Here is a 27,081-nt window from a genome sequence, read left to right on the forward strand (position 1 = left end):
CTTGTTTCATATCTCATTCCAAAACATTATCTTGGCCTGGTAGCTCTTACCTTCCACAGTTACATTACAATTGCTGTAGTACTCTGTGGGGTCATTTTCTTGCATGGCAATGACCATATATTCTCCTGAGTCACTCAGCTCAGCATCATCTATGATCAGCTCCGCCATCTTCCCTTCATGGGTCATGGTATATTTTTTAGACCTCTCAATCACCTTCCCGTTCTTCATCCATTTCAAGGTAACATCTTTAGTGGTCAGCTCACATTCCAAGCAAGCTTTGCTCTTCTCCTTGACTCGGACATTCTTTAAGTTCCTGATGAACTTAATTGGTGTTCCTTGACAGAGAAGAGACAGACATTGGCTGCATGGAGTTCAACCATAAGCAAACAACCTGTGGAAATCAAGGCCAATGACAGGGCTGACAGCTAAACAACAGTGTGCTGATGTGGTGCTAAGTAAGGAAATGTAGACTTTGGAAGTAACATTCTCATTGAAAAAGTAGGATGACAACTCAAACTGATTTCCAGTCTAAAAAATACTCATGTTTCTAACAATAGGCTATTAACGATCCAAGCAAAGGTATCACCAGCATTTCTCCATAAAGTCAAGGGCACACCATTGTTATTTTTCTTGAATATTCCACATCTTAGGACAGCTCCACACTTTACGTGGCAAACATTTTTGCTGCGTGTACATCAGTCTTGCACTACTATTTCTTGCGGCAAATCTGTAAACCGTAGAAAATATACATTTGTTGTTGTTCAGTCATTAAGTCGTGTCCGACTCTTCGTGACCCCATGGAAATATGCGTACACATATCTTTAAACACAAGTACACATGTCTGGGAATCTTGGCCCAATCACGGTCTCCGGATGCATGTACTCAGTTGTTTAAAGATGTGAGTACGCACCTTTATGCTGTCTACACTTCATGTTTTTGCTGCAGGAACAAACATATTTGCCAAATAAAATGCAGCTGCTCTTATTTGCTTGCAACTTCTTAAAGCCCTATAGCTTTCCCTTAACAATATTTCTGATATTGCGATGCTAAGCATGTTTACTCAGATGCAATTGTGTTTAGGATCACAGCCTAACTCCCTTTGAAGCCCCATGTTAATGGCTATCTGGGATCTCTTCGAAGATCACAGGTAGAAAGCTTTTCCTTGTGTACAGAGTATGCAGGACAGTAGGTAGGCCCAGAAGTCTTGTGTGGGCCATGCTGCTGGATCCATGTGAATCAAGAGTTTGAGATGATAAACCCTTTTCATCAAACCAAAAAGATTCCACCATATTTTGTAATGGATGCTATAACAAATAAAATACTGGTAAAAGAAAGAAGACACCTTTAACTCAGTCTTCTGACAGAGCTTACATTTTTCAGTGCCAAATGGAGTCATACCAAGCACAGTTACAATTCCATCATTTGTTGAAATTAATCAAACCTGGATCGTACAAATGATTTTGCCTCCTCACCCACCCCCCCCCACATTTTTGTTTTCCTATTATATTGAACCATCATATAGTACTGTTAACATTCTCATTTTACGAAGAAAACTCTCCCTTTAGGTACTTGCTCTCATATTTTCAGATTAGACCATTATTATTATTATTATTATTATTATTATTACTACTACGTATTACATTTCTATATCACCCCATAGCTGAAGTTCTTTGGGTGATTTACAGAAGTTTAGTCAGTAAAGATTAGTCAGTAAAGCCAATTGTTGATCTGCTATTCAGTAACGGAACATAAATATGAAAACAGGAACCAGCAAGATACCAGGAGGGAAAGCACAATAATTTTTGCAGCAACCAAAATGGGATGCACATAGGCACAGGTTTGAGATTATTTCTTTTAAAATTTGGTTAACTCAGGCAATAGGAAACATATAATCTCAGCATCACATACTCTGAATGAAAAGCTCTGCCTTGGTCACTAGATCTCCAGTTTCAAAAGTGATGTCACCCATGTCACTTGGGCGAACGTCTTTAATTTTCAGTGTATGAGTTAAGCCATCTTCTGATGTGATGATCTCATACTTGTCATCTCGCTTCAGCTCTTTCCCATTGAACTTCCAGGTGAAGTTGGGCACCTTTTTGGAAAGACGGATTTCAAACACAGCCGTCTGCCTCTCCGTTATTTTTAGAGATTTCAGGTCTGCCAAAAACTTCAGGGGCTCATCTGTTAAAACATGATGAGACACACAATAACCTCCACTCTTCATATTTGTCCACAACAGCAAAGATTTTAAAGTATGGGCCAGATCCTCAGCCTGTGTACATCAATGTAGCTCTACAGCAGGGGTAGGCAATCCAGTGCTCGCCAGAGGTTTTGGACTACAACTCCCATAACCCCTGACCATTGGCCATGCTGGCTGGGTCTGATGAGAGCTGTCCCCATTAGGAATTGCCAGGTTGCCAACCCCTGCTCTACAGGAATAATCAAGACTGACTCATACAAGCTGAGGTTATGACTCATCTTTCTTTCTCATATGGAATTAAGAATAAAATTTACCAATTACGTTCAATTTTGCAGAGAGTTGCTTATTGCCTACTAAAAGAGTGTATGTGCCCATGTCACTTTCAGTCACACTGGTGATGTAGAGCAGAAACTTAGTCCCCATCTGTTTTGTTTCATATTTTCCTAGACAATACTGAAGACGCAAAGGTTCATCACCCTGGAAAAAGAAAAAGTGGACACCTTTGAAAGACTAAGGAAAGAGTTATATACACATGGCATGCAAACTGGAAATGGGACATGGTTTATGCATGTATGCACATCACTTAATTAGTCACTATTGGTGATTGGCAGTCAAATGTATGAACTGATGTCATTGCAAAGTATTGGGTTGACATTCACATCCTGTTGTGTTAGATCTGTAGCTCATTCAGACATGCCAATCATTAAGTGATAACTACACATCCATGGAGTGGTCCCTAGTGGAAATACAGGGCTTCAAAGCACTGAACATTCATTGCAAAATGAACAAATGGATTCAACTGGATGTTTTAGTGATGTGATAAATTCATTGGAGCTTTACCATGGCTGATGCATTCTGTGAGACAGACACATGAGGTAGTGAAAACTAGGACAAACACCAGAGAAGTAGCAAAAGAAATAGGTGTTGATCCTTAGCCATTTTAGTTTGGCATGCATTACAGTGCAACTAAATGAACTGTTCCTTATTTTCTCCCTTTGGATACAAAATTTATTGCATTGTGTTTAACTGGCTTGCAGAAGTAGTTAGCTAGCAAGGTGGCTTTAGAAAAAAAACCTGTGGCAGATGCTCCTCTGCTCTTTACCCTGAAAGTCTCACACCCACTTAGTTCAATTAAATTAACATAAATAAAGACAGCTACCTTCAACCACATCATCTTCATGTTGGCATCCCTAAGTTCCAGGATGCAGTCAAATACTGCTGTAGAGTCCACCTTAGCAGAAACATCCTCCAGGGGTTTCAGAACCTTTACGGCCTGTAATATAAATTAAGAATAAAACAAAACTGTGGATCATTTCCTATACTTTAACCTTATGTAACAAATGAAATTAAATTAATGTCTGCTTTTAATTTGTACATTTGATGATGGATACCTTGTATTTGTATCCTTTTACCACTGTGTTTACTCTACCTTCAATACCATTTGTTATGATGCTATATTATCATGGTGTATGGACAAAGGGAATAAAAAAATAACTGAACTTTTGATTTGGGGTGTGTGTGTGTGTGTGTATAAAAAGAACAACTGAGGGCTCCTTCATATGGAGCTTTTATCCTGCTATTGAGATTGGTCACTCCTGGAAGTTTGTGGGTCCTTTTCATGACACTGTCAACCTCCAGGGCACATCCAGAGGTATTTCCTTGTTATTCCATCTCAGAAAGATCTGGAACTAATGAACTATCATTTTAAGTCAGAATGTTGAGCTATTAAAACAGCCACTAGATGGCACTGTTTCATTGAGTTCTATGGAACCTTAAAAATTAAGTTTCCCCTCCCAGCAATCACATGGTCACTGTCTGGGAGCCAGCGGTAAACATGGAAAGGCTCCACAATGGGAGGACTGCGGGATTTTTCTTTAATGTAAAGGCAGCCTGAGAGTCCTGTGGAAGTGTAGAGCATAACAAATATATTGTGGCATGAACTTTTATACTAGGGGTGGGGAACCGGGGCCAAATCCAGCCCTCCTGTGGTCCCAATTCACCTTTTCCTCAACTACCAGTTGTTTGGTGGTTGCTTGGCTTTTGTGCAGATTTTCCCCACATTCTAAAAGGTTGAAATACCTCACACAAGACTTAGACACTGGCAGCAAGAGCTTCAAGCTACAATTTGGTGGTAGTTTTTGTATTTGGGGCTCCAACCCTTTTGCCTGTGCCCCGCCCACTTTGCCTGTGGTCCCACCCAGCAGTGGAATGCACCCTGCCCCAAGCTTCTCCAACACTGAATTCAGTCCTCAGGCTGAAAGAGGTTTCCTGCCCCTGTTTTATAGGAAGGCTTACACCACTAAAACATGGCTAGTTATTCAGGCCCTTTAGATGACATTGTCAAGCTCCAGGGCATCTCCTGCACTAAATGACCTTTATTTCATTGTTAAAAAGTTCAGAGATAATGAGCTATCAAACTACAGTGCCTGAGTTCCCTCCATGAAAAAGGAAAAGCCGCAAGAAGAGGACAGAGATCAATGAAACGTATGGAAGACTCAGATTAGGGGGAGGAGTGGGAAAGGGGAGGGGGGGAAGCAAGCACATGTAAAGGGAGACTGTTGCGATCCTGCATTTAAAATGGAAGCAGAAAGCCCTGTTTTAAATGTGGGATTTTAGGCTGGTGTAGAGATGCTCTCAAGGCCACCAGACCCTTTGGACTGGTTCTCAGAGTTGAGGTCTCCCCATAAAAGGGGGGACTCTTAGGTATTGGCTCCCCTTTCCCCCTGCAGCACTCTGCAGCCTCCCACCCACAAATCTGCTCTGGAAGACTGAGTGGCCCTCTGGAACAGTGTGAGAGGTGTTGTGGCGGGCAGGGCAGTGGGAGGTGGGCTTCAAGAGGAAGGTGGAATGGTTGAAAATCACATCTCCATCCCCACTTCCATTTGCAGAAGCTCCACTGCATCCAATGCTCTGTTCATAGAAAGATACCTTTGGATCCAACCCTTTGTTGTTTTTGCCACAACAGACCAATATATTTACTCTTGGCATACAAGTTCCTTATGGTGAAATGTTCCAAAATAATGTAGGTTAAAAAACAAACTGGCACATCAGTTTTTGGTTTAAAAAAGAAGAAGCTTTTTACTGATTTCTACTTGTAAAACCCAAGTTCTGAATTCCAGAAATGATTTCAGGTTTCTTCTAAGTGTTGTAGATGACATATTTCAGCTTACCCTCTGAACTAATCCTTCCCTCATTAATATGCAGATAAGATAACATGCATCTGAAGAAAATTACTGCAGTGCAATTGAAATAGAGAAAGGTGCACCCAGAAACAGAAATGCATGTCTGATGATATGTGATGGCATAACTAACCTCAACTTCTACTTTTTTCTTCATCTCTTTCAGCTTCCTAAGAAGTCCTCGGAAATCCGTGAAGCCATATTCCATGCAGACTTTCTCAAAGTCCTTCTTGGGTACGTTGGAGAGAATCTCCAGCATCTCTTTTTCGCCTATCACCTTCTTGCCCTTTTTCTTTGGTGCTGGGAGCCCCCTATGTGCATGCACACAAGGTCACGGGGGCAGACATTTGGCACTTCCTAAGCAGAGGGGAAACTACAATACCCAGGTCTCTTGAAGGCAGGACTGGCCCAACCCGTTTTGCTGCCTGAGGCAGAGCAGCAAATGTCCCCCCCACCCCGCCCTACAGTTAAGCTGTATAGCACCCAAAACTGTCAAGTTATTTTGACACCTGAGACAAAAAAAATCCACACGCACTTCTTCCCCTCCTTGACAGTAAACAAAACAATGATACACTGAATAACTAACAAATTGCTGCCCTTTGTTGATACCCCAAATCAGGTGCCTGAAGTGGCTACCTCACTCTGTCTAATGGTTATCATGGTTCCCCTGCTTGGAGGGAAACCATGATGATTAAACCAGTTCAGAATAAGGTGGCCATACAGAGGACAGTCCTCTGTTTGAAGGGTGCCAGAGGACTGTCCTCTATTTTGAAGGTGTCCTCTATTTGAAGGACTCCTGTGAAATCCAAGCCTGGAATCATCAGAAGGAAGAGCTGGGCCTTGATGTTGCCCATCACCTGGACAGCAGATTGAGCAAGGCATATAGGTCACCTGGCCACAGTCTTCCACACTGTGGTGAGATGTACTGTATTTCTATTAAATTACAATTATTTCTAATAATTCTAACAATTATTTCTACATTTGCTTCGATACATATAGATTAGCATTTGCAAATTTTATGCAAATGAGTGTCCTCTTCTTGGTGATTCATAGATGAACACTCTAGTTCAGATTTCCTTTAGCCCTTCAGCCATGGATATGATTTCCCACCTCTCCCTGTGAATGTTCTGATCTGTAGTTGGGGATGTGGGCTCTCTGAAGCAATGGCTGGGTTCACACAAGGTTGAGTATGGGCTGAGTGTGAGTTATTGTCGAACTTTGGGTTATCGTCGAAATATGGGTTGTCGTGTTGTATGAACCCAGCTGCTCTAACAAACCATGGTTTGTTAATCATGAACAACTGATGAAGAGAACCTATGGTTTGGGCTTGGGCTGTGAAACTGTGGATTATTTGTGGTTAACAAACCATGGTTTGTTAGCGCAGCTGGGTTCACATAACATGACAGCCTATGTTTCAACAACAACCCATGGTTCGATGACAACCAACGCTCAGCCCATATTCAACCTTGAGTGTGGCTTGTCATGTTGTGTGAACCCAGTCAATGGTAACATCACTGATGGATCCTTGCCTGAGACTTTACTGCTCATTGTGTTTTCTGATAGGCCAAGAGATTCCCCAACCTCCATGGCTTGAGAAAAGGGCAAACGTTAAAGGTGCCTCTGCCTCTGCCTCCCCTCCACTCTTCTCAAAGGTCCATCATTCTGAGAGGTCAGAACTGTAGCAAGAAGGAGCAAGCACTTTTCTGTAATAGCTCCAAGGCTATGGAATGATCTCCCTGCTGAAATTTATCTTTGTTACTTTTTCATAAATGAACCTCTTCATACAGAAATTTGGAACAGAATAGGTAGAAGGAGGAGCTATCCTTTGTGCTGCTGTTTTCTCTCTGCATGATCTCTTTGTTGATTTGGTTGTGTTTTTATGATTATGTTGGATTTTATTGTGATTTCACTACTATTTGGTTAGCTGCCTCAAAACTTTGGAGAGGTGGGGGTAAAAATGTTTCAAACAAACAAACAAACAAACAGGTAAATACTGTTTGCTGGTGAAGTAAGTTATGTTTGTACAGAAGAGAGGGACTTCTTTATGGTGGCACCCTGACTTTGGAAACCGCTCCCCCACCCTGGCCAGGACAATCTTTTCATTGCCAAATCAGGACATACTTATTTACCCAAGCATTTGAATTTGGTTTTATTGCTTCTGTCTGCAGTTTTATATTTTTATTGCATCTCAACGTTAGGTTACATGAAGGTTCATGACATGCTGTTTCTTATTCTGTTGTATTTTTATTTGGCGGATCTAGAAATGTTAAAAATAAATTTCACATCAACAGCCATGCTCTGATCCTTCTCCCTGTCATGGTCTCTCTCGTGCATTGGGGGAGTCATCTACAAGAGCAGCAACTACTGCCTCTCACCCTGCCTGTAGCCTAGCATCCTACCCACATCCTACCCACTTAGGGGGACAATCTGGAAATTACCCTTCTTGAAAAATTGCCCTAACTTTAATTTGGGGTGGGATGGGGGGTGGGAGTGGGGGTAGAGGGATCTCACCTTTTTTTCAACATTTTTTTGAAATCCAGCTTTTCTTGACCTTTTAAAAAAATGAAGCAAAATTAAAATAAGAGAATTAATACAGACAGCCTACATTCTGATACATTCCTCTAAGGCAGCAGCAGGGAACCTCTTTCCACCTGAGGGCCAAATTCAGTTTTGGAGATGCTCTCAGGGGCCACATTGCAGTGGTGGGTGGGACCAAAGGCAAAAGGGGCAGGGCCAAAAAATGCTTAAAGCCCTTCCTGCCAGTAACTCAGCTTTAGAAGAAGCATTTCAACCTTTTAGAATGCAGGAAAACCTGCACAATTGTTGGGAAACCACCAAACAACTGGTGGTTGGAGGAAGGGGCGGGGTCATCTGGGGAATCTTGGGAGGGTCGGATTCAGCCACCAGGCTGAAGTTCCCCACCTCTGTTCTAAGGGAAGCAGAGGGCCTGCTGCAGGTGCTGGGGAAATCACGTAGCTTATAAGTCAGAAATCTGTGGTCTTTACACATTTATCATAAGGCTCCCATGTCCTTTAATCCGAGGAAAAGCTCCAGGGAAACATTCTGCTTCTATAATGGGATTTGATTTTTTTCAAACTCTTGTTAGGTTTGTGTGCTTTATACTTACATTCAGCTACAATCAAGGACACAGTATAGATGATGTCAGCGTGTTCATTAGAAACAACACACTTGTAATTGTCTGCATCATCTGGCGTGAGGCTTTCCAGCTGCAAAGAGGAAGTAACATAAGAAGACAGGCAAAAATGGGCAGTGAAAGGTGCTTGGAGACTTTATACAGCCAGCAAAATGCTCCCACTAAACATTGAGGTACCTTGGGTCAAATGTACGTTGACTAAAAGCAATTGCTTCTTGATAAAGATAGATCTCCCCCTTCAAGGATCACTGCCTTGTTGTGGCGAAGGGGCTTGCATAACTCAGTGAAGCCATAAGCTATGCCGTGCAGGGCCACCCAAGATGGACAGGTCATGGCGGAGAGTTCTGACAAAATGTGGTCCACTGGAGAAGGAAATGGCAACCCACTCCAGTATTCTTGCCAAGAAAACCCCATGGAACGTATCACAAGGCTAAAAGAGATGACGCCGGAAGATGAGCCCCTCAGGTTGGAAGGTGTCCAATATACTACTGGGGAAGAGCAGAGGGTATTTCCAAGTAGCGCCAGAAAGAGTGAAGCAGCTGGGCCAAAGCCGAAAGGACACTCAGCTGTGGATGTGTCTGGTGGTGAAAAGAAAATCTGTGCTGTAAAGAACAATATTGTTTAGGAACCTAGAATGTAAGATCAATGAATCAAGATAAGCTGGAGGTGGTCAAACATGAGATGGCAAGATGGAACATCGACATCTTGGGCATCAGTGAACTAAAATGGACAAGCATGGGCGAATTTAACTCAGGTGAACATTATATCTTCTACTGTGGGCAAGAATCCCTTAGAAGAAATGGAGTAGCACTCATAGTCAGTAAAAGGGTGGGAAAAGCAGTACTGGGGTACAATCTCAAAAACGATAGAATGATCTCAGTATGACTCCAAGGCAAACCATTCAACATCACAGTAATTCAAGTCCATGCCCCAACTACTGAGGCCGAAGAAGCTGAGGTTGACTGGTTCTATGAAGACCTACAACACCTTCTAGAACTAACACCAAAAAAAGATGTCCTCTTCATCATAGGGGATTGGAATGCTAAAGTAGGAAGTCAAGAAATCACCAGGATAACGGGCAAGCATGGCCTTGGTGTACAAAATGAAGCAGGACAAAGGCTAATAGAGTTTTGCCAAGAGAACACGCTGATCATAGCAAACACTCTTTTCCAACAGCACAAGAGGCGAGTCTACACATGGACATCACCAGATGGTCAATATCGAAATCAGATTGATTATGTACTTTGCAGCCAAAGATGGAGAAGCTCTATACAGTCAGTAAAAACAAGACCTGGAGCTGACTGTGGCTCAGATCATGAGCTGCTTCTTGCAAAATTTCGGCTTAAATTGAAGAATGTAGGGAAAACCACTAAACCGTTCAGGTATGACCTAAATCATATCCCTTATGAATATAGAGTGGAGGTGAGGAATATATTTAAGGGATTAGACCTGACAGACAGAGTGCCTGAGGAACTATGGACAGAGGTCTGTAACGTTGTTCAGGAGGCAGCAACTCAATCCATCCCAAAGAAAAAGAAATGCAAGAAAGCAAAGTGGCTGTCTGAGGAGGCTTTACAAGTAGCTGAGGAAAGAAGGGAAGCGAAAAGCAAGGGAGAAAGGGGAAGATATACCCAACTGAATGCAGAGTTCCAGAGAATAGCAAGGAGAAACAAGAAGGCCTTTTTAAATGAACAATGCAAAGAAATCGAGGAAAACAACAGAATGGGAAAAACTAGAGATCTCTTCATGAAAATTGGAGATCTCAAGGGAACGTTTTGCGCAAAGAGGGGCATGATAAAGGACAAAGAAGGCAGGGACCTTCAGAAGCAGATGAGATTCAGAAGAGGTGGAAAGAATACACAGAAGAACTATACAGGAAAGATCTTAATGTCCCTGATAGCCATGATTGTGCGGTCACTGAACTTGAGCCGGACATCCTAGAGAGTGAAGTCAAGTGGCCCTTAGGAAGCATTACTAACAACAAAGCTAGCGGAGATGACAGTATTCCAGCTGAGCTATTTAAAATCCTAAAAGATGATGCTGTTGAAGTGCTGCACTCAATATGCCAACAAATTGGGAACACTCAACAATGGCCGCAAGACTGGAAAAGTTCAGTTTACATTCCAATTCCAAAGAAGGGCAATGCCAAAGAGTATTCAAACTACCGTACAATTGTGCTCATTTCACATGCCAGCAAGGTTATGCTCAAAATCCTACAAGCTAGGCTTCAGCAGTATGTGAACCAAGAACTACCGGAAGTACAAGCTGAGTTTCGAAGAGGCAGAGGAACTAGAGATCAAATCGCCAACATTCGCTGCATCATGGAGAAAGCAAGAGAATTCCAGAAAAACGTCTATTTCTGCTTCATTGACTACGCTAAAGCCTTTGATTGTGTGGATCACAACAAACTCTGGCAAATTCTTAAAGAGATGGGAGTACCAGACCACCTTACCTGTCTGCTGAGAAACCTGTACGAGGGTCAAGAAGCAACAGTAAGAACCGGACATGGAAGAACCGATTGGTTCAAAATTGGGAAAAGAGTACGACAAGGCTGCATATTGTCACCCTGCTTATTTAACTTATATGCAGAGTACATCATGAGAAACGCCAGGTTGGATGAATCACAGGTCGGAATTAAGATTGCCAGGAGAATTATCAACAACCTCAGATATGCAGACGATACCACCCTAATGGCAGAAAGCAAAGAAGATCTAAAGAGCCTCTTGTTGAGGGTGAAAGTGGAGAGTGCAAAAGCTGATTTGAAACTCAACATTAAAAAAACAAAGATCATAGCATCTGGCCCCATCACTTCCAGGCATATAGAAGGGGAAGAAATGGAAGCAGTGACAGATTTTATTTTCTTGGGCTCCAAGATCACTGCAGACGGTGACTGTAGCCATGAAATTAAAAGATGCTTGCTCCTTGGGAGGAAAGCTATGGCAAACCTAGACAGCATAGTAAGAAGCAGAGACATCACCTTGCCGACAAAGGTCCATATAATCAAAGCTATGGTTTTCCCAGTAGTAATGTATGGCTGTGAGAGCTGGACTATAAGGAAGGCTGAGTGCCGAAGAATTGTTGCTTTCGAACTGTGGTGCTGGAGAAGACTCTTACAAGTCCCCTGGACTGCAAGGAGGTCAGATCAGTCAATCCTAAAGGAAATCAACCCTGACTGCTCATTGGAAGGACAGATACTGAAGCTGAAGCTCAAATATTTTGGCCACCTAATGCAAAGAGAAAAGTCACTGGAAAAGACCCTGATGCTGGGAAAGACTGAAGGCAAAAGGAGAAGGGGACGGCAGAGGATGAGATGGCTAGATAGCATCACCGATGCAAGGAATATGGACTTGAGCACACTCTGGGAGAGAGCGCAGGACAGGAAGGCCTGGCGTGCTATGGTCCATGGGGTCACGAAGAGTCGGACACGACTGAACGACTGAACAACAACAAAATGTTCCTCAGATTGCAGCCCAAACCACTAAGGGTACAATCCTATACATGCTTTCCTGGGAGTTTGTCTCATTGAACACAATGGGACTTAATTCTAAGTAGACCTGTATAGGGTTGCACTGCATAGGGTTGCACTCTTTGGTGCATAGGGTGCACCAAAGAGCAGCTATAGCCCATGAGCCAGACGACACAAACACATGTGACAAGGCCTCGAGAGATTTGTTTAAAATGAAAAGCAACCCAGAAGGCTGCAATCTGAGCAGAGGGGCATGTGTGTGCGCATATGCTCAATCCTTTCCCCACTAGCTGTTTTTCCACTTAAAATCCCAAGCTGTTTTTCCCCCTGTGGGATTCAAGATGCATATGGGCCCTGGTTTATGCAAGATGCATAAACACGCGTCTAGAACCCATTTGGAGAAAGGGGGCACACTGAGTGGGAAAATGGTCAGCATTATAGGTCAAAATTTATCTCCCCCACTTCCTCCAGGCTGCATTTGATTAAAAAAAAATGGGGGGGGGGGAATAGGCATTGTTATATGCATTTGCCTGCATGTAGCTTTCTTCTGAGATATGGATAAGGATAAGTTAGTGAAAAAATCTTTCAAGGGAAGCTACTTAGCAATGGGCTGGATGCGCCTGATCTCATCAGATCTTGGAAGCTAAGCAGGGTCAGCCCTGGTTAGTACTTGGATGGGAGACTGACTGGGAATCAGGCTTCCTGCATTGAGCAGGGGATTGGACTCGATGGTCTTGTAGGCCCCTTTCAATCTTATGATTCTGTGATAGCAAGCAGTTCTGCAGAAAGTTCCGTGGGACTTCGGAGTAAACGGTGCAGAGGACATAATGCTTGATCCCAAACATTAGAAAATAAAATCAGAAACCAAACTGACATTGGTGTATAACATGCAGATAATGGTAGAATCCTGGTGTTCATCCTAAATCTTTCATGGTCCCATCATACTGAGATCTGTCAATGGAGACCAGTGGTCTAGGGGTTAAAGGTTAGTCTTATGAGAGCTTCTCCTTCTCCCCACACCCCTGTGATTACATTAAAAGCACTTCCAAGTCCTTTCAAAGCCTCTATGCAGGTGCTAGTAAACGTTCCTCTGACTACAGCTGCGAGTGGTGTGATTAGAGTATGACTTCTGCAAACCACAGTATTGAAGGCTGCAGCTGAAAAATTGTACAACATGCTACTGAGAAGCAGAGAAGTAAGCTATAGTGAGGAAAGGGATCTTAAAAGCCACATATCTTACCTTAAGAACATACTCCTTATTGATGCTGTCGAAAAATATCTTTGATCCTTCTTTGATTTGTATCCCACTTTCTCTTTTCCATGCTACAGTGGGTTTGGGGTTACCCTTCACTTTGGCTCGAAATACAGCTTTGTCTCCTGTAGGTAAATGCAGAGTAATATCAAATGACATACTCGTTATATTCTACCTAATGGCAGCCTACCTGTCTTGTGCTAAAGGTTAGTCTGCTCAGCTAGACCCAGTTCCACACATGAATGCTAGAAGGCAGCTCCATGTGCCATTTTTGTGTGGCCTCCTTTAGCTTATGTGTCTTAAGATACTGTTTGCCTTGATGGTGCGGTGATATTTAGGATACGCAAGGAGAATCTGCAACCAAGTATTGCAGTATGGATGGCTCCTATTCAGGTTACTCCCATTCCATTCCCACTCCCTCGCAGTTTTCTGTTGTCCTTCCCTGCCCAGCCAGTCAGCATTCCATGCCAGCTGAGCATGCTCAGTCCTCATTGGGCTGTTTTAGAGCATTTTCTCTCCCTTTGGGTTTTTTCCCTAACATTTTTGGGTACTTCCGCAAATCATGGGGTTTCCCCAAGCCTGCTGATAACTCCCTCTTGTCTATGAATGGTGATGTTTTGGCCACAGGAGGACTGGCAGTCAGAGCATTCAGTTTGCTATTAGTATATAAGTAGACTATGCTGCTTACCTTCATGGGCTGTTAGTGGATGAGGTTTCTCCACAAATTCTGGGATGCTCTCTCCTGCAGGGATCTCAAAGGAGTGGGAGACCATGCTGAAAGACTCCACAACAGAAGAGGATTTCCGAGAAACCACCTCCTCTGTCAGACACAGGCTTATATTAATCATATAAAATGGCTGTCCAGATTTCAGAGAATTTTTCAAAAGAACATATGGTACAGTGAGGTATTTCAATTAATTTATTTGAGGGTTAAATTCCCAAATGCCTCTTTTTTCCTTTGAGTGCCTACAATATATAATAGTCACTGGAAATAGTGGTTCATAACACGCACAACCTCAGTAATGGGCTTCTCTCATGTCTTCACTATGGGTCTAGGCCTAGGTAGGATGCACAGAGCACATATCAAGAGAATTTATACTAGTGTGAGCTGTAGTTAATATAAGCAGTTAAGTGGCATCATATGTGATAGGCTCTTCTGATTTAGGGAGCAATCCTATGGTTCTTGGCCAAGTGTCCCAGGGACCATCAAATTGTTTGGAGTCCCCCTCCCAAGGTCAGAGACAGCACTCTGACCTCAGAATGAGGAGTCGGAGATCCGACCCGCTCCTCCCACCCTGCATTAGATGATTGGTTGTCTCCAAGTTCAGGGGCTTCTGATCACGGAGTGCACAACCGATAGGACTGCACCTTTAATCCATCCATCCATCCATCCATCCACCTTCATTAGTGTACCCAGTGCTCTACAGCAGAGGTGCAGAATCTTGGGTCGGGGCAAAATGTGGCCCTGTAGGATTCCTCAGAGAGCCACACCTTTTTCCTTTGCCCCACCCCCTTTCCCCCAAACAGCAATCAACCCCAAACCAGTGCAAATTGGTAATGGCCAAAGTCCCACATGCTGACCTTTAGCTAAACAATAAATACCGATGGTGATGGATGATGAAGATTTAAAAGTCCTATTTCCTGAGTCACAATTTATTTTAGCTGGATTTGGACCAATGGTTTTAGTTTAGTATTTTCAAACCACCCCAAAGAATACTCTGAACTTCTGGAGATTGTCATGATACTTGCCTCCCATAATTTTGGTCCTTTGAGACATGTGCTGCACTGAGCTGGAGCTGGAGACCTCCATGGAGCGCTGCTGCTGGAATTGTGATTCCATATGCATGACCGCAGTTGCCATAATGAATGCCTTTGGGTTTTCCAGAGATCACAGTATTTTTTATGAGCTGTGGAATAAAAAGCTTGAGTGTTTTACTCAGCCAAAGCAAGTGCAGTGTCCATTCTCACATTCCATGACAAGAAACAGCATACGGGATGGGGCTGTGCCAACAAAGGGGCCAAACGAAGCAGACAGGAGCAGGCCTGATCTCAATGGCGGGGGTCACCAGAAAGAGGGAGCAGGGTTAGCTCCCCCCTCAATGATGTCTCCAAATGTACCTAGTGACTGGGTTCACACAACATGACAACCCACACTCAAAGTTGAGTATGGGTTGAGTGTGGGTTGTTGTGTTTTGTGAACCCTGCTGAGTTAACAAGCCATGGTTTGTTAACCACAAACAACCCAACAAAAATGGGTTCTCTTCATGGGTTGTTCATGATTAACATACCATGGTTTGTTAGTGCGGTTGGGTTCACACAACTCAACAACCCATGGTTCAACAGCAACAGCAACATTGAGTGTGGGTTGTCCTGTTGTGTGAACCCAGCCATTGTTTCCCTCCCATATAAGTGAATGATTGTCATTCACGCCTGTTGACAACAGGAAAGGGCTACACCTGAGTACACTGGTATTATTTTATTTATTCTTAAATTTATATCCTGTAACCTTCAGCATGGATGCTCTCAAGGCAGCCAACAAGAGAATAAAAATAATACCTTCGTCAATAAAATAAGTGAAAAGACAGCAATAATACATAATCAATACATACACAAATAAGGAAGAGCTAAATTTTGTACAGTTTCTTAGAGATCAATTCTATGGTCTCTGGGAGGGCATGCCAGGGGCCATAAGATATGGTGGATCCCCCCAGGCAATAGAGCTACGAACTTGGAGGGGGGTCCAATTGGTTTCCCACCCCCACCTGCATGGCTCCCAGCCACTGTGGAAAGCTCCACAGGGGCTCCTCTTCCAAGGTCAGTGTCATGGCCTCAGAATAGGATGGGGTGGGAGGAAAGGGGGCATGTCAGTGGGCGGGGAGAGGAGGGGCGAGGAGGAGATGTGGATCCACTGGAACTTTCTGTTCCTGTCCCTGCCCGTAGCTAGGTAAGCAAGCTAGATGTGCTCAGGGGCCCACCTAGCTCTAAATGCAGAAACAAAAGGACAGGAAACAAAGGCCTCTGTTGTTCTTCTGGCCTGCTTGGCTCTTGCCAGTAGGGCTTAGGATAGACAGGGGACTTTGAGATCAGAGCCTTTGGTTTCTCAGGCATCCATCCCATAGGACTGTGTTCTCAAAGGACTAAAAAGATTTAACAGCCTGGTGGAATGGAAAGATCTTTGCTTGGCACCAAAAAGAATATAACATAGGCATCAGGTGTGCCTCCCTTGTCAGAGCATTCCAGAGGTGGGACACCGCAGCCAAAAAGGCCTTCTGTAACTCAGGAAGTGGGTGACCAAGATGAAAGCCTCAGATTATGTCTTCAATGATCAGGCAGACTGGAGGGGTATGGGTCCTAGACTGTGTGGAGCTGCTTTCCCCAACCTGGTGCCCTCCAGATGTGTTGAACTCCCAGCATCCCTGAGCCAGTTCAACACATCTGGAGGGCACTAGGTTGGGAAAGCATGACACAGAGCTTTAAAGGTCAGCACCAGCACCTTGAATTGAGCTCAGAAACAGGCCAGGAGCCACTGGAGTTGTTTTAACACTGGTGAGATATGATCCCACCACCTGTTCAGACTGGTATGGCAAGGGCATCTTGACACAGAGCAGCCCCTCACTGCCTGATCATTGAAGACATAATCTGAGGCTTTCATCTTGGTCACCCACTTCCTGAGTTACAGAAGGCCTTTTTGGGAGTGGAAGTGGTGGGGCGGTGTCATTGGGTGGGTGGAATTGACAACAACGATGACATTTCGTATTGTGTGCTTTCCAGAGCACAGGTGTGCTCGCTTATTTATTTTATTTAAAAGTCTACATTACATTTCTACAGAGAGCCGCCCACCAAGCGTATCTATCACCAAGATCATGGAGTTTCCATGACAACACTGTTGTAGAGGCTGCCACCGGTGTGAATGTTGCCTATATGATCAGGGTGTTTGACACACCAAGTCGCTGTCACACACTATGGCTTTTGCACGGATCTCATCCTCTGGCCCACAGAAGCATTTCTACTGGACTACATGTGAGAACCCGTCCTGATTTATTCAGATTTCATCACTACCCAAGTTCATGGTTCCCATGATACCATCATTTCACATGGATGCAACTTTCTTTGTGCTGCTTCCTTCTTCAGAAAGAGATAATAAATTCCATTACCTATTCTCCCAGGCATTTAAATAATTGTTTTTAGCACTTTTAGTATTCTGTCCTGCTGCTGGTTTTAATTTGGTGTTATAGTGATGTAATTTTTTTTATTCTTTGCAGCTTGCTTTTATTCTGCACTGTTTTTTGTTGTTGTTTTAATGTTTGTACTGTATGTTTTTAATGTACAGTGCCCAGAGAACTTTGGTTATTGGGCAGTTTAAAAGTAAATAAAATGAATAAAATAAAATAAAATAAGAACAGACAAATCTGTATTTAGTGGCTACATTTTTTCATTTTTACTCTGGAGTAAGTGTAGGGGGCCTGATCTGGATATTTAAAGCCCCCTTATCCCCAGGCTAGGGTCCCAATCTGGATTGGGGCCCTTGCACCTGCTCTAGAGTAAACATGAGAAAAGCTGTAGCTGCTAGATACAGATTTAAAGTTTTGTCTGTTTTGGCCCTTGTTGTATACGTAATTCATGCATATTGACTGTTGACTAACACTGAAGTGGAGATACAAGGAAGAAAAAGAAAAGTGTCAACCTCCCCATGCCTGGCCAAGCTAGTTAATTCTGGTTTGGTGACAGTCCGCAACACTATAGGAATCTCACTTATTCAAAGTGCCAGTTACCTCAATATTATGGATATGACCCATGTGTTAGAATATATGAGGCTGGGAAGTCCATTTAAACCCCCTTGAAGAACTCCCCCACAGCAAGCACTGCAATGCAAAAATTCATATTATACCCCAACATATATAACAGGCAAACTAAATGACTTGTAAATGGTACCTTTTCTTCTTCTGGCCACAAAGCCTGTTGGCGGACTCTATTATGAAAGCGAGTTTCTGGAGCATCAGTGAGTTCTTCTGAGTCCTGTATCCAATGTGAACTTGCTAAAGAGTCTTGCCAGACTCTGAGAGACAGCTGGGCCCCTCAGCATATCTCAAATATGGCTCTGTCTGTCTGTGTAGTTCAAACTTTAAATACGCACTGGCCCCTTGTGGGCGATGTAGTTACATCCATTTCTGCAGCTTCAACAGTTTCACATTCTTAGGCTGCAACTCTATACATACTTACCTGGGAGTAAATCCCATTGAACCCAGGGGGACTTACTTCTGAGAAACATATCAAGGATTGTGCCTGTGAGAGTATTAAGCAGACAAACCTTCAAGGGCAAAACCAACAGTTACTAAAAGTTAAATACAGCATGTTCTCAGAGCGTGCCTGGATGTATGATGACTAAAAAGGGCTCTTTGTTTGCATGACTGATGTTATGTGAACATCAGTCATGCAAACACCTGCTAGGATATCTAAAAATGATGCTCACCTACTTTGTATCCTGTATTAGCCTTCACCAGTGCCGAAAATTATGATGGAAGCAGCTCATGTGTGAGATGTGTAGAAATGACGTAAGACGGTGACAAAACCTAAGGGTACACAAGTATGTGTAATTTATTTGTGTATGAGTTTAAATGTTTTTAAAGTACTGTAGCCTTATTGTCACAGTGCTGCCCATCCACATATGAAGAAAACTACAGCACTAAGCTATGACAAGCCTGGCCTCTTCGGAATCAGTCTCAGAATCAAATTATACCTTACGCTAAGCTAATTACAACTCCCCTGGACTGCAAGGAGGTCAAATCAGTCAATCCTATAGGAAATCAACCCTGACTGCTCACTGGAAGGACAGATACTGAAGCTCAAATATTTTGGCCACCTAATGCGGAGAGAAAACTCACTGGAAAAGACCCTGATGCTGGGAAAGATTGAAGGCAAAAGGAGAAGGGGACAGCAGAGGATGAGATGGCTAGATAGCATCACCGATGCAATTTGAGCACACTCCGGGAGAGAGCGGAGGACAGGAAGGCCTGGCGTGCTATGGTCCATGGGGTCACGAAGCATCAGACACGACTGAAGACTGAACAACAAAGCTAATCACATAGCCTGTAGCTGAGGATTAGAGTTGTTTCTTCACTCCAGTGTAAGCACACACAACCCCAATTCAGATTGGGACCACCACGTAGCAGGATTAAACTTTCCTCCTCACAATTTGCTTCCTGATAGCCCCCCTTCCCCAGCCCCTCACCCCCAGAGTGAGTTGTTAATAAAAGCAAAAAGTCTTCATTGATGCTAATGGAGCTTTTTCTTGTGCTAACTTTAGGGAAGCGGGGGCGGGGGGGGGGGAGGAGGGATATTTTCCCTTCCTGGTATTGGATGGTATCAGGTCTGAATGAGGGCCACACATGCTTCCACTAGAGTAAAGAATAAAGCAAACCCTCAGCTACACCCTACCTGATTAACATAATCTGTAGTTTGGCTTTCAGTTGAAAAAGCTGTGATCTTATAATACCCCTTACACTTGGTGGTTATTTCTTTAAAAGACGTTCAATTATTTCACCTTTGCTCATGTACAACAAGGCAGCAGGACACCTCATTTTAGTCTGACGATTTTGAAAATGGTCATGTTAAATGCTGGTAATCAGCATCAGAAACAAGAATGAAGGAATGAAAATTATTTTAAAGTAGATTTTCCATGCCCTGCTGCCAGCTCAGACCAGTGGCTGCTGCCCTCTTCAGAACTATTAACCATTTCCAAGCAAAGGATGTAGCAATTCACCCTGGTATACCTCTGTGTGTATGTGCACCAGGATGCTTATATAGGGCCAAAGAGCTCTTGCCAGATCAGAGCAAGGTGCCTGCTATTTTAATAGCATAAAGTGCATGTGGTCAAGCATGTCAGTCACTATGCACATCATTTAAATATTCTCAAAATCCTATAAACTTTTCCTCATCTGGAAGTCTTACCATTTGCAGCGCGATGATGATTTACCAGACTTTCCTGACAAAATCAAGATAAACTGGCAATCTTAGCTTGAGATGGATGCTCCCTACGTTCTAACAGTTTACGAAGGTGAATATGGAAAATCTCTTTACCTTTCAGATGTCCACCTGATAAAATAGCAGTACCCCGACTTCACAGGAGTATTGCAAACATTTCTGTACTGTGAACTGGGAGGTGTTGTTATGGAAAGGGAGACAAGTGAAGAACAGTATGTCCAGGCCCCAGTTAGTGCCATGTGACTAGTGCCAGGAAATGCCATGTGGCTCAAATGTTACTGTACAACGTGTCCCCATTAATATTCCACTCCTGAATGTCTTCCTGTAAAAGTTACAGCTGTAGATGTGCAGATACCACAGTCTTCGAGTTGCTGCCCTGGTACTATAATGTCCACAGGAAAATTGTGTTGGAAGGATTCACTACCTGGATGTGCAGTAGAATATTTCAAATCTTTCCTGTATAAGCTCCCATTTAGACATTACAATTGCAGAGCTACAATCATACATGGAAAACACTTGTGCATTCAAGAGCCTGCAAGTGCTGTAACTGCATCTAAAGCTCCTCCAGGACATGTTATTAAACATTTTACTAAGCTTTTTGTGTGGTCTCTTGATTTATATTGGGACATAGCAAAGCAACTGGAAACGTAACAAACTCTCCCTCTCAAGTTTCCCCTGTGATGTATAGTTTCACCTATAACTTACAGCTTCTCCTTTCACTTGTATTATATAGCTTCACTTACCCAGTGTCATATCCTAATAACACTGTGTATTTCCCCAGCTCCACTGCACTTCATTGGTTGACACTGGTGAATGCAAAGAAATGCATGTTGTGACATCACATGGGGTAGGTCACTTCAAGTTAATGGAGAACTTGACAGGGGGATCCTGTTTTGATGGCACCCCTATGTCACACTGTGTAGCTCAGCCATTAGTTCCAGAGACACACCCATGTTTCACAAAAAATTATCTCACATTCAGATTATGGAGCTCAGATTCCTCTCCTACCTTCCTTAATATGAGTAACATAAGAAACCCAGTGACTGTCCCTTCCTTTGTGCAGTGGACATTTATTACCTCTCAATGTGGGAGCCTTTATTTAGCTCCTAGGGCATATTTTCCTTATGCTCATTTTAGTGGGAAGACCAGATGACTATACGAAGCAGGAAGAGTTACTCAGGGTTCTCTCTGTCAGATCCCTGGGGAAAGTTTACCATAGAAAGTCTTTACCTTATAAGAGTAAAGAAGATGTCTTAGAACTGCCACTGGGACTTGAACTCAGGTCAGACATAATAATAAAACCTTGACTCAGACAGGCAATACAACTTCTCAGAGGAGAAATCTTTTTTTATAAGGCATATGCTGTTACAGGAATTGCCTCTCCCTCAAGTTGTTAGAAGTGCTCATATTAAAGGACAGGGTCTGGAAGAAGATTGCATTAAAACACACACACAGGCCTACAGCAGCACCTACAAAGGTCCTATTAAAATAAATGGAGATTATACACCAGTGCTTGGTGGATTGTGGCCTTGCCTTATTTCTTGTTGTTTTAACCATAGACATCAACCCATTGGCTTTAAGTGATTTTAATGTAAATTAATTTGTGGTTACCAAGACATTGCCAGTGTCCTCCAAGGTTCTGTATTAGGACCAGCACTTTTAATTTTTTTTTATAAATGATCTGGAGTTAGGGGTGAGCTGCGAAGTGGCAGGGTTTACAGATGACACCAAATTTTTCAGGGTGGTAAAAACAAAAAAGGACTGTGAAGAGCTCCAAAAGGCTTTCTTAAAGCTGGGTGAATAGGCATTAAAATTGCAAATGTGGATCAATGTGTAAAACTACGCACATTTGCAAAAATTATCCTTACTTCATATATACAGTAATGGGGTGTGAGCTGGTGGCCGTGGTCGACCAGGAAAGAGATCATGAGGTCATGGTGGATAGCTCAATGAAAAGGTTGAGCCAGAGTACAGGAGCTATGAAAAAGGTGAATTCCATGTTAGTGACTGTCACAAGGTGTGCCTGCTCTGCCAAGGAAGACATGTCCTTTTCTTCTGTTCTCATCCCAAATGAACAATGTGACCACATAAATACAGCAACTATAGACATTATTAATCCTTGTTAAAGCACAGGATCATTCAAGTCAGTAACAGTAGATTCAAACTCATTTCTTGGGAATTGTAGTAAGTAGCTGCAGGGTAAGGCAAAATGTCTCTGAAGCAATACTAGTAAGTAGCTGCAGGACCCAGGATGAAAGGTCAGAGTGAGGTAAGTAGTTGCAGGATACTCACAGGGTTATGTGGGTAAATATCTGCATGATCAGGCTGGATACCTACAGTATAATATGGGTAAGTATTGACAGGATCAGGATGGACGGCCACAGTACAGATAAGCAGCTGCAGGGCTAGGATGAATGTCCATTGAGCTATAAAGGTAAGTAACTGCAAGATCGGAGAGAATACCTATATAACTATGTGAGTTGTAGAGGTAGGCTGTTACTGAGCTTCCTACAGAACTGAGAAAGTCCTTTCTTGTCCACTTGTTTTTGTATGTTTCTGACTGCTGCTGACTGCACTGGAATGTCTCTCCTGTTTCCTAGCAGCCACTCCTCTGCTTTAGCTCTTTGGACTATTGAGAAACTAGCTGCTCTTTCCCCCTTCCCACTATCCACTTTTTAACATGTTCTTTGCTCCTTTTTAGCTCCTCTTTCCAACCATTCCACCTCAGTGTCTTGCTCCAACTCTGTCTTTCTGTCCTGAGCTTCTAGCATTCAGGTTTTTATCCTTTGCTTCTGTCCTGTCTCCTCCTTCTCCCTCATTGAGGCATTTAAAGAGCCCCTGCTCTGGTTCCCTTTCCTACTGTTTAACCAGCCCTAACTGAGGTTGGTTACTGTTGCTGGGCAACCAGGAACACCTGGGGGATTGCACAGTGACCCCACCCCCATGGCTCCTCACAGCGATAATTAAGAAAGGGATTGAAAACAAGCCTGCCAATATCATACCATGATCACACTTGGAACAGTGTGCAGTACTGGTCACTACACCTACAATAGGATATCGTAGAGCTGAAAAGGGTCCAGAAAAGGGCAACCAGAAAGATCAGGTGACTGGAACAACTCCCGTGTGAGGAAAAGTTACAATGTTTAAGGGTATTTAGTTTAGAAAGGTGAGTAAAGGGGGACAAAATAGAGGTGTATATGGAGAAAGTGTATATAGAGATGTTTTTCTCCTTTGTTCATAATACTAGAATCCCAGGTAATCCAATGGTTTTGCCTGATCTCCTTTTAAAGCTATCTAAATTTGTGGCCATAATGACATCTTCTGGTAGCAAATTCCATAAGTTTAAATATGCATTGTGCTAAGAAGCATTTCCTTTTGTCTGTCTTGAATCTCCCATAATTCAGCTTCTTTGGATAACCCGGGGCTCTATTATTATGGAAGAGGAAGAAAAACTTCTCTGTATACACTTTCTCCACACCATACTTAGTTTTATACTGTTGTATCCTGTCCCCCCCCTTCATGGATCACTGCCTTGTTGTGGCGAAGGGGCTTGCGTAACTCAGTGAAGCCATAAGCTATGCCGTGCAGGGCCACCCAAGACGGACAGGTCATGGCGGAGAGTTCTGACAAAATGTGGTCCACTGGAGAAGGAAATGGCAACCCACTCCAGTATTCTTGCCAAGAAAACCCCATGGAACGTATCACAAGGCTAAAAGAGATGACGCCGGAAGATGAGCCCCTCAGGTCGGAAGGTGTCCAATATACTACTGGAAAGAGCAGAGGGTATTTCCAAGTAGCGCCAGAAAGAGTGAAGCGGCTGGGCCAAACCCGAAAGGACACTCAGCTGTGGATGTGTCTGGTGGTGAAAAGAAAATCTGTGCTGTAAAGAACAATATTGTTTAGGAACCTGGAATGTCAGATCAATGAATCAAGGTAAGCTGGAGGTGGTCAAACATGAGATGGCAAGATTGAACATCGACATCTTGGGAATCAGCGAACTAAAATGGACAGGCATGGGCGAATTTAATTCAGGTGACCATCATATCTACTATTGTGGGCAAGAATCCCTTAGAAGAAATGGAGTAGCACTCATAGTCAAAAAAAGGGTGGGAAAAGCAGTACTGGGGTACAATCTTAAAAATGACAGAATGATCTCAGTACGAATCCAAGGCAAACCATTCAACATCACAGTAATTCAAGTCTATGCCCCAACCACTGAGGCCGAAGAAGTTGAGGTTGATCGGTTCTATGAAGACCTACAACACCTTCTAGAACTAACACCAAAAAAAGATGTCCTCTTCATCATAGGGGATTGGAATGCTAAAGTAGGAAGTCAAGAAATCACCGGGATAACAGGCAGGCATGGCCTTGGTGTACAAAACGAAGCAGGACAAAAGCTAATAGAGTTTTGCCAAGAGAACATGCTGATCATAGCAAACACTCTTTTCCAACAGCACAAGAGGCGACTCTACACATGGACGTCACCAGATGGTCAATATCGAAATCAGATTGATTATGTCCTTTGCAGCCAAAGATGGAGAAGCTCCATACAGTCAGTAAAAACAAGACCTGGAGCTGACTGTGGCTCAGATCATGAGCTGCTTCTTGCAAGATTTCGGCTTAAATTGAAGAACGTCGGGAAAACCACTAAACCGTTCAGGTATGACCTAAATCATATCCCTGATGAATATACAGTGGAGGTGAGGAATAGATTTCAGGGATTAGACCTGATAGACAGAGTGCCTGAGGAACTATGGACGGAGGTCCGTAACATTGTTCAGGAGGCAGCAACTCAATCCATCCCAAAGAAAAAGAAATGCAAGAAAGCAAAGTGGCTGTCTGAGGAGGCTTTACAAGTAGCTGAGGAAAGAAGGGAAGCGAAAAGCAAGGGAGAAAGGGGAAGATATACCCACCTGAATGCAGAGTTCCAGAGAATAGCAAGGAGAGACAAGAAGGCCTTCTTAAATGAACAATGCAAAGAAATCGAGGAAAACAACAGAATGGGAAAGACTAGAGAGCTCTTCAAGAAAATTGGAGATCTCAAGGGAACGTTTTGTGCAAAGAGGGGCATGATAAAGGACAAAGAAGGCAGGGACCTAACAGAAGCAGATGAGATTCAGAAGAGGTGGAAAGAATACACAGAAGAACTATACAGGAAAGATCTGAATGTCCCTGATAGCCATGATAGTGCGGTCACTGAACTTGAGCCGGACATCCTAGAGAGTGAAGTCAAGTGAGCCTTAGGAAGCATTAGTAACAACAAAGCTAGCGGAGATGACAGTATTCCAGCCGAGCTATTTAAAATCCTAAAAGATGATGCTGTTAAAGTGCTGCATTCAATATGCCAACAAATCTGGAACACTCAACAGTGGCCACAAGACTGGAAAAGGTCAGTTTACATTCCAATTCCAAAGAAGGGCAATGCCAAAGAGTGTTCAAACTACCGCACCATTGCGCTCATTTCACATGCCAGCAAGGTTATGCTCAAAATCCTACAAGCTAGGCTTCAGCAGTATGTGAACCAAGAACTACCGGAAGTACAAGCTGGGTTTCGAAGAGGCAGAGGAACTAGAGATCAAATCACCAACATTCGCTGGATCATGGAGAAAGCAAGAGAATTCCAGAAAAATGTCTATTTCTGCTTCATTGACTACGCTAAAGCCTTTGATTGTGTGGATCACAACAAACTGTGGCAAATTCTTAAAGTGATGGGAGTACCAGACCACCTTCCCTATCTCCTGAGAAACCTGTACGAGGGTCAAGAAGCAACAGTAAGAACCAGACATGGAACAACCGATTGGTTCAAAATTGGGAAAGGAGTACGACAAGGCTGCATATTGTCACCCTGCTTATTTAACTTATATGCAGAGTACATAATGAGAAATGCCGGGTTGGATGAATCAGAGGTCGGAATTAAGATTGCTGGGAGAATTATCAACAACCTCCGATATGCAGACGATACCACCCTAATGGCAGAAAGCGAAGAGGATCTAAAGAGCCTCTTGTTGAGGGTGAAAGAGGAGAGTGCAAAAGCTGGTTTGAAACTCAACATTAAAAAAACTAAGATCATGGCATCTGGCCCCATCACTTCCTGGCATATAGAAGGGGAAGAAATGGAAGCAGTGACAGATTTTACTTTCTTGGGCTCTAAGATCACCGCAGACGGTGACTGTAGCCATGAAATTAAAAGACGCTTGCTCCTTGGGAGGAAAGCTATGGCCAACCTAGACAGCATAGTAAGAAGCAGAGACATCACCTTGCCGACAAAGGTCCATATAATCAAAGCTATGGTTTTCCCAGTAGTAATGTATGGCTGTGAGAGCTGGACTATAAGGAAGGCTGAGCGCCGAAGAATTGATGCTTTTGAACTGTGGTGCTGGAGAAGACTCTTACGAGTCCCCTGGACTGCAAGGAGGTCAAATCAGCCCATCCTAAAGGAAATCAACCCTGAGTGCTCATTGGAAGGACAGATAATGAAGCTGAAGCTCCAATATTTTGGCCACCTAATGCAAAGAGAAAACTCCCTGGAAAAGACCCTGATGCTGGGAAAGACTGAAGGCAAAAGGAGAAGGGGACGGCAGAGGATGAGATGGCTAGATAGCCTCACGGATGCAATGAATATGAACTTGAGCACGCTCCGGGAGAGAGCGCAGGACAGGAAGGCCTGGCGTGCTATGGTCCATGGGGTCACGAAGAGTCGGACACGACTTAACGACTGAACAACAACAACATCCTGTCCCCGCTTACTTGTCTTTTTTTCTAAACGAAATAGCTCCAAATGTTGTAATCTTTCCTCATAGCCAAGTTGCTCCAGCCCTCTGAACATTTTGGTTGCCCCTTTCTTGCACC

General features: G+C 43.3%; 2 protein-coding genes across 2 annotated transcripts in view; one reads left to right on the forward strand and one right to left on the reverse strand.

Moving 5' to 3' along the window:
• TMEM86A (transmembrane protein 86A) overlaps nucleotides 1–3,681 on the forward strand; it is a 92,311-nt gene extending 88,630 nt beyond the window's left edge. The window contains exon 4 of the mRNA XM_084855400.1: nucleotides 2,648–3,681. The gene's annotated coding sequence lies outside the window, so the exon portion shown is untranslated. The remainder of the gene's footprint in view (nucleotides 1–2,647) is intronic.
• Nucleotides 1–20,480, reverse strand: part of IGSF22 (immunoglobulin superfamily member 22) — a 48,998-nt gene extending 28,518 nt beyond the window's left edge. Inside the window, exons 1-12 of the mRNA XM_084855269.1 lie at nucleotides 20,329–20,480; nucleotides 18,722–18,821; nucleotides 15,001–15,158; nucleotides 13,940–14,071; nucleotides 13,240–13,376; nucleotides 8,507–8,606; nucleotides 7,891–7,930; nucleotides 5,513–5,690; nucleotides 3,360–3,473; nucleotides 2,515–2,677; nucleotides 1,909–2,181; nucleotides 51–335 (exon numbers count right to left, since the gene is read on the reverse strand). Coding sequence (XP_084711395.1) covers nucleotides 51–335; nucleotides 1,909–2,181; nucleotides 2,515–2,677; nucleotides 3,360–3,473; nucleotides 5,513–5,690; nucleotides 7,891–7,930; nucleotides 8,507–8,606; nucleotides 13,240–13,376; nucleotides 13,940–14,071; nucleotides 15,001–15,112 — 1,534 coding nt within the window. The 5' untranslated portion in view covers nucleotides 15,113–15,158; nucleotides 18,722–18,821; nucleotides 20,329–20,480. The remainder of the gene's footprint in view (nucleotides 1–50; nucleotides 336–1,908; nucleotides 2,182–2,514; nucleotides 2,678–3,359; nucleotides 3,474–5,512; nucleotides 5,691–7,890; nucleotides 7,931–8,506; nucleotides 8,607–13,239; nucleotides 13,377–13,939; nucleotides 14,072–15,000; nucleotides 15,159–18,721; nucleotides 18,822–20,328) is intronic.
• Between the last annotated feature and the right edge of the window lie 6,601 nt (nucleotides 20,481–27,081).

The sequence above is a fragment of the Heloderma suspectum genome, chromosome 1, assembly GCF_057233095.1.
Source record: "Heloderma suspectum isolate Gila_16-S chromosome 1, 16-S_ref, whole genome shotgun sequence".
Taxonomy (NCBI): Eukaryota; Metazoa; Chordata; class Lepidosauria; order Squamata; family Helodermatidae; genus Heloderma; species Heloderma suspectum.